Source organism: Zalophus californianus, chromosome 1 (genome assembly GCF_009762305.2).
Source record: "Zalophus californianus isolate mZalCal1 chromosome 1, mZalCal1.pri.v2, whole genome shotgun sequence".
In the NCBI taxonomy this organism is placed as follows: Eukaryota; Metazoa; Chordata; class Mammalia; order Carnivora; family Otariidae; genus Zalophus; species Zalophus californianus.
The window spans coordinates 23839235-23853504 of record NC_045595.1 but is presented as its reverse complement, the minus strand read 5'-3'; the positions used below and the strand labels follow the sequence as shown (position 1 = coordinate 23853504).

The window sequence follows — 14270 nt, the reverse complement described above, 5'->3', positions numbered from 1 at the left end:
GGGAATGGATATTGGGGTAGGCAGAGAGGGAATATTACTTTTCTCTTCATAAAGTCTTTTGTACTGTTTAATTTTTCATAGCTAGTATATATGCTTTATATAATAAAAAACTAATAGATGCTATAAAAAAGAAGAAATTATAAAGCTAAATCAGTAGTTCTGCTAGAGAACTAAGACTCATATCTCAAAGAAAATGGAAAATTCCTTAACCTATCTGTAGACATTGAGACCCAAATGATTAGGTGTTTGATGCTGTTCAGACTGCAAGAATGGAAATTAATACCATAGTACTTTGGAATGCAAAACGAAAGACATAAGGTGGTCCTGTGGTGTTACTGGTCATGGGCATGGTGGACTTGTCTACACATGCAAATCAAAAGGGAAGGCAGCCAGGGACAGAGGTAGGGCCTGGGGCCAGCAGTTGAGTATGCTAGGGCTTTCTCCTGGGTTTGTGATTAACTTCAACCTTTTGGAGCCTCAGTCTCTCCTTCAGTAAAATAGTAAACTTGGATTCATTGATTTAAGGTGTGACCTAGCACTAACACTGCATGTATCTGAATAATTCTGGTAAGTCCTCATTTGTAGAAGAGGGATTTGAGATAGCTCCTGAAATTCTCGAGAGTCATAGAGAAGATCACCTCAACTTTCCGGTTCCCTACCTTCTCCTAGTGCTCTGAAAAGGCATTATTTATATACTTTAATATGCTTCTGTTTAGATTCAAATTTAAGTACATTTGGATATTTTCTCCTTATGCTGTTTCAACTTCAGGATGATAGAAAATCGGGCTTTTTGGATTCTACCCTGAATAGGTGATTAAAAGAAAATGATTTTCAAAATGCATCCATTTGATGAATTTAATTTAACATGTTGGGGGCTGGGGGTGCAGGAAACATGATTCAGCACACCAGGCATCTCCAGATGAAATCCAAACGTAATTCCATCCTTTCTGGAAATTGGATTTCTGTCAGATCCACAAACCCAGGAGTTCCACTTTGCCTCTTCTTTGGGGGTGATTTTTTACAGGAGAAGAGGTGATGGTTATGGATGAGTTTTCATTTTTGCGTGCTGAGGGAATAGCAGCTCGAGGGGCATGTGACAGGACCCACGAACGATATGCCCATCACGTCTGCGTATCCCTGGGTGGGGGGCGTCCACAGAGACCTACCCGGAGTGGAATATGTGACTCAGACTCTTTTTTCCACGTAGAAGTAAATTGGTCCTGGCTAGGGTAAGTTCAGTGTATCCCATATAAAGCTAGTAAGGGCACTGAAATCCAAACAGCGAGCAACCCAGTGAGAAGATAAACGCCAGAGGGAATGTTTCATAGATTTGGTATTTGGGACACTCCACTGCCATTTCTCTCTTCTCATTTGTTTTCCAACTGATTGGAAAACTACTAATGAGCGTGTTTACATTTTCTCCAGTTGTTTTACCCACCCGAGTGTGAGAGCGGCTGGGGAGAGGGGTTTGTTCTCCGTCCAGAGCCTGAGCTGGTTCTCCCTGCCTTCCTCCTGCTCTCTGGCTGCCAGGCCCCCCGCGCACTGCCAAACCTCTGCTCTAGCCTCACCGCCCCTCCCTGGGGCTCTCCCTGTGTGCAGCATGGCCAGCAGCCCACACCCTCCCTTTCTCCCCGTTTTGTTATCATTTGTTTTGTTTTGAAGGGGCTGAGGTGCAGAGGAGGTCTTGGGTTTGTGCCCCTCCGCTCAGCTTCAGAACTGGGAGCAAGCCCAGATTTCATTTGCTCCCATTTCTGCCTCATGGTCAAAAGTCCCTGGAGGAGAATGTCCTTCTGTCCTCTGACAGTTCTTAGGGATGCAGTCACTCTCCCTGGGCTATTCCAAATCCCTAGACTCTGCTGTCTGCAATCCAATCCATTCTCAACTGCTTTGCTCTTTCCTTCTGATGGGGGTGTCTCAAGCTTCAGTCATTTTGAGAACCATCTTCACAATGTTTTCCACATCTTATGATATAATGTGTATGAATTCTGTGTTTGATGTTCTTATTATAACTTATTACATTTAATACATTTTAAAGTAAATCATACTATTAAAAAGTCCATTTACTCCCCATGAATCTTCTTGCACATCTCCAGGTATGTGGACACTTGTCTTCTTAGCCTTCACCATGTAAGACTCTCTGTCCCTTGCTGAGGCACTGTTGGGTGGCTCAACCCTTCAAGTTCTCCTTAGAAGAGACCCTCACGGCCAGTTTCCAGTCTATCAGCCAATTCTGTGAGGCCAGACCCTGGGGTGGTTTTGTATTTTCTCTCTTTCTTTCTTTCTTTCTTTCTTTGAGGAGAAGATGTGGTGATACCAGTTCTGCCTAGATCAATGATAATAAATATTTGTTGACTGTATGAATTGAATGAAGACCTTGACCTCCCTTGTCAGTACAGCTTTAGAGTCTGAATCCCAATGCCTGCAAATAACCTCCTCTGTTCCCTTCTTCCTCCTTTCTTTTCCTTTTTCCTGTCTTCTCTCTCCCCCTTTTCTTCCTTCCTTCCTCCTTCCCTCCCTCCCTTCTTTCCTTCCCTTCTGCCCCCCCTTTTTTTCTTTCTAGTTAAAAAATTGGCATTTGATTTTGAAGCTCACTTTCTAAAGAAACTCGTCATAGACCATGCACAGAATGCATCCTTAGTTAGCAGGACAGTCTGTTTTTTTGTCTTTTTTTTTTTTCCAGAGACCCTCTATTGACTCTCTGAGTTGAAACAGTTTAGACTCCACATAAAATATGCGTTGTTTACCCAGGCTCTTCATGCTCTGCATACTGTTACAGTCCTTGAAGAGCTTGTCAGTGACAAGTAAGATAAATGATTGAAGAGGACTTTACAAGTGTTTAAAAGCTAAGTATAGCATGTGCTGCCCACTACTTAATTAAACAGACCTGTGCTTAACTAAGTAACTTTGTGGTGGAAACTTCTAGGGCCTTCCCCCTTCCTCCAGACCCCACCACCTCCAGCGGTGCTCAGGATGTTAGAAATTCCTTGGTTGTCTGCAGTTGCTAATATGTTAGGCTAGCTTCAAAACCATCTTGGTTGAAGCATTAAAAGTTAGTATGGATTGCGGATAATGACTTTGAATTTATATATTTATATTAGGGTTAGTCAGCATCATGGACTCCTTTGAAGCTCAATTGATCAAGATTTTACAGTATGTCTGAGTTCATTCTTTCAGAGAACTTTAAAATCAAAAGTGAACTTCTTCTCTTCTCAGCCCTGGAGTCAGTGTCCAGAGAGTCAGAGCCCATTCCCCAATCAAACTTAATTTTTTTTTTTTTTAATGTAGGGGTCAGTCTTTATGGATCTGAGCAGTAGGGTACAGTGGTTACATAGAAGGTTCTGGAATTATAATCCCAAATCTACCAGTTGTGTGATCTTGGGTAAGCTTCATAGACTTTCTAAATCTCAGTTTCTGGGCACCCGGGTGGCTCAGTCGGTTAAGTGTCCAACTCTTGATTTCGGCTCAGGTCATGATCTCAGGGTCATCAGATCGAGCCCCACAACTGATATCCAAAGGTCATTTGCCCTTGAGTCACTCTTGGTTTTTACGGGTTTGTGCCCCTGTCATAGCAGCTATTTTGAATATGCCCCCCCACCTCCAGCCTACATCACTGGTGGTGTAACTGACTAAATTAGGTGACAAGAGCCAAGTGCTGTGGTTGGTACACAGCAGGCCAAGGTAAGCATTGGTTGTTGTCATTGATATTTACAGGTGGCTCCATGTCACAATGCTGGCCTTATTTCTGCCACCATGAAGGATCCTAACTTCCCCATTATCAGCAGAGCACAGAGAACTCTTTCTCTGGAGATAATTATCCCCCCATGGGCTGCACTAGCTGAGAGTAGAACAGAAGTAAGCATGCTTTCCCTGCAATCATTATCCACAACCCATCCAGGAATTCCTCAGGCTTCTAAAGGGGCAGCAGTAAGTAGTTTACCAGAATAATTTCTCTCCCTTGATTTTAGAAGGAAAAACGAAAGAGAAACTGCAAAATGTATAAGACATAAATGTACAATAAGAACAGTAGACTAGCATCAATCCATGTGGAGTTTTGTTCATGCTAAAGACACCCTTCCCTTTCTTGCCCATTTTATAGATTCAGGAATTGAGGCTCATGGAAAAGTAATTCAGCCTGGTCTCAGACTGAATATTTGGCAGAAACAGGATTAGCAGCACGCCTGCGTGGCTCAGTCGGTTAAGCGTCTGCCTTCGGCTCAGGTCATGATTCTAGGGTCCTGGGATCGAGTCCCACATCGGGCTCCTTGCTCAGCAGGGAGTCTGCTTCTCCCTCTGCCTGCCGCTCCCCCTGCTTGTGCTCTCTCTCTCTCTGACAAATAAATGAATAAAATAGTAAAAAAAAAAAAAAATAGAAATGGAATTAGTACCAGTCCTATGTTACTTCCCTAAGAAAGATGAGAGATCTATCTCTCCAGGTGATAAGAAATCTCAAGAGCTGTCCATGGGAAGGCCTGGTAGTCACCAGAATGTTAGTCCTGTGCAAAAGTTAGACAGACATAGGCTTATTAATCATTTTCTGGGATTCTCATGAAAACAGACCCAGAGACAAAGATTTGGTGCACGTAGTTTATTTGGGAGGTGATCCCAAGAAGCATGGTGAGAAAATTGAGAAGCGAGATAGGAAGTGAAAATGCCAAAAAAGGTGCATTGATGTGTGCTTTCCTGTTATGATCAGCCAGGGCTGCCCCCTGCTAGGGACCTACTGAGATTCTGAAACACCATAGGGTACTTCCACCAAAAGACTGGGACACTAGTTATTTATCCATCACCTCCTTCCTCCCTCATAGATTGAGCATTATTCTGAGAATGTGAGCTCCCCACACTTTGGTCTCCCTGTTCCCTGGCCAAACCTGCACCTGTAGCCAGAGAAAGACCTTAGGCAGAGAGGTGGACTTGAGGTGGGAAGACAGCAGCAAATCCGGGACTGTCCATTCAAGCTGCACGTGACTTCTAGGGTAGAACAAGAGGATATGGGAGGGGCACTGACATTCTCTATAATAATTAAAAATAAGATAAAATCAGGGTATTTAATGAATAGATAACAAAAATAGCTTCTAAACTCTGCATAGTGACTTACTACTTTTCCATTTATAAAGACTGAGGGAGGGCCTTCCACAAAGTTGGGAGGCAGATGGTTGGCAGGAAGGACTGGTCAGCTGAATGAGCTGGAGGCTATCAGACCAGTTTTCAAGGCAGGACTGATGTTGTAGCAATAGATTGTGTAGACAGTTGTAAATACATAGATGTCCAGGGCCTGGCCCATTTTCCCAGAGATGTCATAGTTTGACATGTGTAAGCATATGCCTATGGCTCCGTCTTAAATTCCTTCCAAAATGTCTCAAGTTGATAAGGTCTTTTGAAAAATAAGATAATGAAATATCATCTCAAATATGTTTCCTGCTCTCCCCACATCCAATACAGGAATGAAGAAAGCAACACACACACATATATGTACACACACAGACGCACACATCCCTCACAGCTTGGATTCCAGTTCCCCAATTGATCTATTTTTCCTCTCAAGGTGAATTTACCATGGAATATCCCCAGGCTACTCTTCTTTATTCCCATATCCATTGCCAATTTTCAAGTCTTAGCTCAAGGCACCTGACCCTTGGAGTTATTTGATGCCCTTGCCCTCAGCTGGAGGGGATTTTTCCTGCCTCCAGGCATTTATGTAAACAATCCCTTCACTTTTATTTTCCTTCCCATACTGTGTCATAGTGAGTCCTTTAATTCCTCATGTCTTGTTTATCTTTGCTTTGTCTCCAGTCTCCGGCCTGGGACCTTACCCTTCACATCATTACTGTAGGACTCTGGAGTCAGAAACCTGGGTTTCAATCCTGTTCCCCGACTCACCAACTGAGCAATCATGGGCTTGGTTTTCTCATTGTAAAAGAAGGCTCATAAGCGAAATAAGTCAATCAGAGAAAGACATGTATCATATGACCTCACTGATATGAGGAATCCTTAATCTCAGGAAACAAACTGAGGGTTGCTGGAGTGAGGGGTGGGGTGAGAGGGGTGGGGTGGCTGGGTGAGGGACATTGGGGAGGGTATGTGCTATGGTGAACGCTGTGAATTGTGCAAGACTGTTGAATCACAGATCTGTACCTCTGAAGCAAATAATACAATATATGTTTAAAAAAAAAAAAGAAGAGGAAGAAGATAGCAGGAGGGGAAGTATGAAGGGGGGAAATCGGAGGCAGAGATGAACCATGAGAGCCGATGGACCCTGAAAAACAAACTGAGGGTTCTAGAGGGGAGGGGGTGGGGGGATGGGTTAGCCCAGTGATGGGTATTAAAGAGGGCACGTTCTGCGTGGAGCCCTGGGTGTTATGCACAAACAATGAATCATGGAACACTACATCCAAAACTAATGATGTAATGTATGATGATTAACATAACAATAAAAAATTTTAAAAAAATATAAAATAAAATGACTTCCACTGAAAATTTTCTTAACAAAAAAAGAAGGCTCATAAGAATAGCTATCTCAAAAGCAAGGAGTCAACAAAAGCATACCAGCCAAACACTTAGCGTGGCACATCATTGTTCTTGTGTTTAGGGTTACAGAAGTTTGGTAAGTTTTGAGTGAATTTCTGTGCAATGTCCAGACTGGAAGCCTTTCCATCACTGATTCTTACTTAATCCCATAAAGTTCTCCAACGCAGCCTACTCCCCTAATAGCTTCTTCATCCTCTAGCCTCCTTTTGTCCTCCAAGAGTGACCCAATCATTAGAACCCAGACCCTACTCAATTATGATTCATTGCCACGTGGGCCTGGTGGATGTACAGGAAATCCCTCTCCTCCTCACTGTCCAGTTGTTGTCTGGTTTCTCCATCTTTTGCTCCGAGACAAGAACTGTTGACCTTGCTCTGATTTGGCAGAAACAAGACCAGTAGAAGAGTTCTGGACTATTTCAGATTTCCCTGGCAGGAAAGAGGGAGAAAAGAAACCCTGATAGAAGAAAGTGTAATTGCTATTGTATGGTATTATCTCCATATCCCATAGCAACAAATCTTATTATATTTTTTTCTTATTTAAACCATATTCATGAAGGTTTTATTGCTAACTTGATCCAGATGACTGATCAAAGCATAGTTCATTATTGCCACCTTGCTAAAATATTTTTAAAGGCAGTTTTAATATTACACTTTTATAGCTACATATTGCCATTAAGCTATTGAGTCTATTACTAGTCAATCAAGGATTTTCATTTTGTTTCAAGAGCTCCTTGGATAAACTCTTCAGAAATGTCAAAGAGATGGTGTATATGGCACCTTTTCACAGATGGTGTTCATCAGGGATTTTAGTTAATGGATAAAGTTTCAGTTTTCCATGGTTGACTTTTGGTGCTAACAAAAGTATTCCAAAGGCCCCTGCTCTTCTAAAGGCTAGGCGATAGTAAGGAAATGAATCCCGTAACATCACCAAACCTTTTATTCTTAATGAGGTAAGTAACCAGGGATGTGGAGTATTTCACCGGGTCCATTTTCCTAAAGAATGGAATATATCTTGAAGAAAACCAGTTCAACTTTTCCAACAACTCCAAAACTATACATTTAACCTGCTCTCCCACTCCCGAGAACAGCAACCAAAAACAAATATACAATAAGAAGGTTAAACTATCACATGAAGAGTTATATACTCTATTGGCTTATCATAGAGGCTAATTATGTACTTTTCCCTTTCATCTGTTCTAAAGTACTCTATACCCATTCTGTTCATTCCTTCATATATCCATACATTTATTTGACACACTTTTACTTACTACTTATGTACCAGACTCTGTGCAGATGGTGAGTATAAGGGTGATTCAGACCTAGTGCTTCCCTCAAGAGAATTTCAGCCTAGTGGTGGAGAAGGCCAAGGAAGCAGGTGATTATGTACCATTCAGTGGGATAAGTGTCGTGATGGAAGGGAGCTTGCTTGGAGGTGGGTACGGGGTCCTGGGGAAGGCAGTGGAAGAGCACCTAATCCCTTCTGAGGCAGGCTTAGGGAAGGCATTCCTGGAGGTGATGGTGTTGAAGCTAAAATGGGTATAACTCAGGTGAAGGGAGAGAGGATGAAGAACATGACAGGAACAGAGAATAGCACATCCCAGGGATGGAGACACGGAGCATGAGAGGTGAGGTTGGGAGGTGAACAGCAAGCAGTTGCCCTGCAAGAGCTCTATAAGTTGTGGAGAAGCTGGGGCTCTTTTCCTGAGGGCAGTGGGAAGTCTCTGAGGAGCTTGAAGTCAGGAACTAACGGGGGTTGATGTCACTCCAGCTATAGACTGTGTCCAGTGGGAGGCAGGAGTGCGACGGGAGAGCTGTTAGAGGAGTCTTTCACCCTAGAGAAATAAGGTGGCGCCTGGAAGAAAGAGGAAGTGGAAAATGAAATCTGATTAGAGATGTCTCAGCAGTCATGACATAATATAGGTAAAACGAATGTTAACACCCGTTAGCCAAAGGCAAACCTGTCAGGTCAGCAGTTTGATAGACACTGAAAAGGAAATAAAAATGGGCTTCAGCACATTGCTAAATGAGTCCGTGAGTTCCCAAGTGTAGCGCTGTGGAAAGCTCTCCTCTCTCTGACTCCGTATTAGTTTTCCTGGGTCTCCAGTTATGACTGCCCAGAAAAATAGCTGTTTAAGTCTCTGTGATGGGCACCTCGTGTATCTGTCAACTACGGGATATGAACCATTGCACCCAGAGTCACCTGGTCAGCGTGTCTGGAGTTAGTTGAACAAATGCTCTCCTTGTTACAAATTTCTGCAGTTTTTTCCATCGATCTTCAGGGAGTGTTTTTCATGGCTTCTTATCCTTCCAGACCATTCTTGGTTTGTTAGGAAACCAATATAATTGGGTAAGGATGAGAATAGTAATGTAGATTAAAAAAAAAATAAGAGAGATCCATTTTCAGTTTGGTGATTAAGTGGGCTGGATTGGTGAAACTTTTTTTAGAGAAGGAAAAAATAGCAACCAGCCTGTAAGAAATCGGTCACAGTTTAGGGGATATGTTACAAGCAAGATAAATAAAAATGGTCTAGAGTATCAGGCCAAACTCTCATTATTCATCTCTGTTTCACACTCTTCTCTTCCAGTCCAGACTAATCAAAAGAAGCCTCTTCCGCTCACAATTGCTATGTGTACATTTCCCCCAGATCTGGTATTCACATGAACAACATGGTTTATTTATATTTCAGCACCAAATTGGAAAGATGACATCATTCATTTACAGTCTTTATCCCATGACATGCCTATTCTCCAACACCTCATTTCAGCAGACACATTTAGGGCTGCATATAGCATCTTGTTTAGCTTGTACATTCTTTTATGGGATACAGTTCAAAGGTAGGGAACTTTAGGCTTGTTGCTGGTAAGAAAATAATCTCATAAAATCACAGGAGCTTCCCCAAAGGATAAGGACGTTATGATGTTTACAATAGCAGAGTTATTATTTGTTCATTTAGGCTTCATCGTTCAGTCTTGGGTGAGCTCCTTCCTTCTTGACCATAGCAGGTCTTACAGCTCCCTTCAGGCTCTCCGAGTTCTATTAGAAGAAACAATTTCAGATTTATTAGTTCATGAGTTCAAAAGTACAGACTCCTGACAATACTGGAGTTTTAGGTGTGAACACTGAATTCAGACTCTTTTGTACAAGGGCAGGCTGAATGAGGGGACCCTAGTACTTGGTCGGCAACAGCTCCGATGACCTGCTCTTTCTCACAAGCTGTAACTTGTCCATTGGGTCTTCTGATGCTTTGAATGGACAAGAGAAGGATGAAAATGCTATCAGCTGCCAAGTGTTGCCTGAGATTTTTTATTTAATTGTTAAGTGGATCTTTCTCTCTATTTTTATTGTTTTTATCCATATATATGCATTTTTTATGGGGACTTTCAAATATTGTACACATTTCACAAAATGGAGTACGTTATGAGACATCCCCTGGCAGATAGAATTGGGATATGAAGTGTTTCCAAAACTTAGCAGAACCAAAGCATCTATAGGAAAGCTGTTTCTACCTGATTAGCTGTTTGCCTCTTCTGCTAGCAGCATGGCAAAGAGAAAAGGCTAGAGATTAAGAATTGGAAGACCCAGGAAATCTGCATGTTCTTTGGAAAGAAGGAGACTCTGGGGGCCAAAAATCTCCACCTTCATTTTCTAGCTGCAAGTGAGGATAGTAATTATTCCTCCCAGGGAAGTTTTGAGGATAAGTTAGATTGTAGGTGAAACATACTACAAGAATATACTATGTTAGGTCCAGAATTATTATCAGAGTATTATTTATGTTACATGATAAAATTCCAACTGGTTGGAGGCTCTGCCAGCCTTTGATTTCCAGCTCTCCTGAAGTGCTGATGGCTCACTGTCATCTCGGGCCACCAGTGGGATTGTTATGGCAACTCATGAGATGTCCTCAACTCTCGGTGACCTTCCCTGGCTGAAAACAAATGTGCAGTCACCTCTAAGATGGCAGCATCCTTCAGAATTCTGGCCCTTCTTTCTCTCAGTTCCCTCCTTGCAGCAGCATGCACGGTGTATTTACATCTACTGGGCCCTGTTAGATTCTGGGGAGAAGCAGGTGAAAGAAGCGGCCTCAAGTCTACCACCCGTTGGACAGACAGATCTGAGGTTACAGAGAGACGATAAGCAGGAGGTGCGCGTGTCCTGGCATCAGGGGTGGGATCAGGAAAAGTTTCCTAGAGAAAAAAATCCTGAATTAGCCAGACACAGAAGGTAGAGGTGAGGGAAGGTGGTTGGGGAGGTACTGCAGGCAGAGGAAACAACATGTATAAGAAGGAGAGGTTTCTCAATGTAAACATAGCAAAAATAATAATAATAACAGCATTTGATTTTTATGGTAAGCCTATTATGGGCCAGGTCTTGAACAGACACTTGAAGCCCATCGGATCCCTTGCTCCTCACAGCGACCGCAGGGAGCGAGGCACCATTACTCCCATTGTATAGTTCAGGAAATTGAAGCTTACAAATAGTTAACTCTCATAAGATCATGGAACCAGCAAAGAGGTTTGAGCAGGACTTGAATCCAGACATTCTTCTCTCCAAATGTGTATTCTCTGCATTTCCTGGCTTTCTGAGCTGGATATTTTTATCTGCCTTTTTCCATTGTCTTTAGGCATTTTTCTCGATTCTGTGACCCTGTTCAGTCAACTCATTGTTGGTCTGTTTCTTGCCTTGCATAATAAAACAATACAATTGTATGTCCTGGGAATTTAAACCATGACACCTAGCTGCCTCGTGTGACAAACATAGTGGGGCATAAATGACAGTGGTCAGCTCTTCCACATCAGCTCTGCTCCTTTTGCCCAATTTCCCCAAAGAGCACTATCAGTTAAATTGCCCACAGAGAGCCCTTTCCCTAGAAGCCGCCAGAGCGACAAACCTTCTCCATCGCTATTTTTGCATTTGGCAGCTTTTGAGTGGATCCCTCTGCTTGTCTCGCAAGACCATTACTTGTCCGTAGTTTTGTGTCTCCACCTGGCCCTGTCCCATCTTTTTTGCCCAGGGCTTCTTTCTCTTGCTTGCTCTAGAGTGTAGGATGTGATTGTTGGTAGTTCCGTGATTGCAAGCTTACTCTGGATCTGTGTGAGCGCTTGGTAACGTAAAACAGAACACCTTTGGGTATATGTCCATTTTTTCCCCTTTTAAGTCACACAGTGGGGGGGAGTACACTTACATCTTATGTAGGTCCAAGAACATAGGAGCTTCAAGGATGTGACAAAGACTCTTTTACCAAACGGCATGGTGCGTTCTTTATTGAGCTTCCACTTAACTGAAAATGAAAACGTCTGGGTTGGGAACAAAAGGAGCCCTATAGGTGCTGTAATTATACCCTGAATCTCTTGGGCTGGTCTTCCAGCTCTTGATGGAGTCTTCTCTGGTCTTTGTTCTGCGCAGACCCAGAACAGAATGAAGCTGATGGCAGATAACTATGACGAGGACCACCACCATTACCACCACCACCACCACCACCACCACCACCGGTCTCCTGGGAGGTCGCAACATTCCAATCACAGGCCCTCTCCCGACCAGGTCAGTTTCATTGCCGCTTACCTCCAGGACCCCTTTTACCCTTTGGATATTTTAAGATAAAATAAATAATCCTCAAGAAATAATAAACAGCATAAAGTGATACGTCCTTTGAACTGAAACTAATAGCTTTGGTATTTATTTCCATCACTCAAGGAGTCTAAATGTTTTCCTTTCTCCTTCCTCTTTAGGGTTTTGTCTGTTCTTGTTTATGTTATGCATTTTCTTTCCTCCCCTCCTTTCTATTTTCATAGATATGAAGTCTATTGCTGGCTCAGTATCTAATAGTGGGTTACTTTGGAATGTCTCTTTCAGAGTTTTAAGAGAAAGCACTTTGTTTCCATGAGCATGGCAACCAGAGAAGCCTTGAGTTTGCTGAGCACTTTCCTAGAAAATTCCTTAGGGATGCAAATTAATGGTGGGGTAAAACAACACGAAGAGAAATCAGTTTTGCTTGCATTTTAGCTGGTGAAGTCAAGGGGTCTGGTTTATTTGATTTGGACCCTATCTTCTCCCTTGACTAAGTGAAGCAAGTGAAAAGATGGATTGACAAAAACAAAAATCTCCTGTGGTCCTCAATGATATTTGCATTCACCCACCAAATATAAAAACTGTTGACAGTGCATAGGATGAAAACTCCTGAAGATGAACATCATAGAAATTACGAAACTAAATGCAAAGTAGCAGGTTAATAGGGTCAATGTTAGCAGTATTTCCTCCTTTATTGTACTATGAGCTTCTTCTGTGTGTGATCCTAGTATAACTTACACAATAAACTTCAGAGGAATGGGGCCATAGGTAATGGAATAGAATCATCTGGATAAGTGTGAATGCCTTTGTTATATACTTCTGGGTATGTGAGGGGGCAGGCTTACTGGAATTACCTGTGTAAAGAGAGGTTTAACTGTTTGTTGGAAGAGGAGGTGCTTATATCTCCTAAGATGTTTTTCAGATGGCTCTGTTTCCTATGCACCTCATGTCACTAGTATCCCAAAGGAGAAGTTAAGATTGCAAGTCTCCAAGATGTTTTACCAGGAGTACAACTCCAGGGGGAGCCATTTATATAGAATGCAACATAAGAAATGCTCCCTGGAGCTGTACAGTGAAGTAGCTCCAACCCAGAAGCCCCCTGCCCCTGACACCCAGCTTTGCCCTACCTTGTATTGGGAAGCATTTGCCCTCAGAGACCCCAACACTGCAGGTGTTCATATAGGACATCTAGTTTTCTGAAGCCAAGTACAGAAAGGCACCAGTTCATGTTATTAGCTTTCAAAATGGTTCTTAATTTGGCAATCAGCAAAGTAGAGAGAGATAAATTTCATGTCATTATCTTCATGCCTGTGGTTTTGCTTTGATTTCGCTTTATTTTTTCAAATCTCACCCCTTGCCATTACCACCACCTCCCCTGCACTCACCCATCCTAGTGTACCTGGCATTCTACCAACGAAACATCTTCATTCTTGTTCTTGGTCCCTGCCTTATGGCACACTGCCCTTTGCTCCTTGACCTTCTCCCAGGAAGGGTAAATGTGAGGTTTTATTGGTGCTGGAAGGCCACCCTGGGCTTTCTCCCAGAGAGATAGGAGCAGAGAGCCCTACAGAGGCAGAAAGAAGGATTTGGAGCCCAACTGGGGGAGGGATTCACACAAGGACCTTCTGAGATAACAAACAGGTTTGTTTCATGACAGAGACACATATGTTAATATGTCCTGCTAGAAACTGGACGCCAGATCAAATTTATCTGCCTGGTGAATGATATTTCACACAAAAGCTAGTCTCCTGCTGCTTTTCCAGAGATCATTATTAAATCCAAAATAGAGGTCTTGCTGGCTTGGTTGACCCTCTTATGTTTGTCTACCAACACTAGAGGTTGTCATAGGGCAGAAATCATTGCTCAAAGGCAATGCCCTTCCCAGAAGAGTTAGCATCCCTTGAGAAGTATCTGGCTAAGATGTGTCAACAGGACTTCGGATACACCTTTGTCATTGCTACTCTTAGGAGGATGGTGATGGTCTTCCACTTTCCCATCCTTCATCTCAGTGACCACTCTAAGTAACCCACTGACATAGAGGCAGATAACCTCATCCTCTTCTACAAGTGAGAAATTGAGGCCCTGGGAGGGGTGGTGGTGGACTGACCTGAGTCCTGCTTCTGGTTATTTGCTCACTCAGCTAATACTTGGAGCACATATTCCATGCCAATTACTACCC

At 42.8% G+C, this 14270-nt stretch overlaps 1 protein-coding gene across 9 annotated transcripts in view; it reads left to right on the top strand.

The window, feature by feature from the left end:
- ERC2 (ELKS/RAB6-interacting/CAST family member 2) overlaps positions 1–14270 on the top strand; it is a 977487-nt gene that overhangs the window by 781860 nt on the left and 181357 nt on the right. For all 9 annotated transcript variants that reach the window (XR_003518693.1, XR_003518694.1, XM_027587658.1 and 6 more), the window contains one exon: positions 11930–12064. Coding sequence is in view for 7 of the 9 variants with exons in the window: in XM_027587658.1 (XP_027443459.1) it covers positions 11930–12064 (135 nt within the window). In the remaining 2 variants the exon portion in view is untranslated. The remainder of the gene's footprint in view (positions 1–11929; positions 12065–14270) is intronic.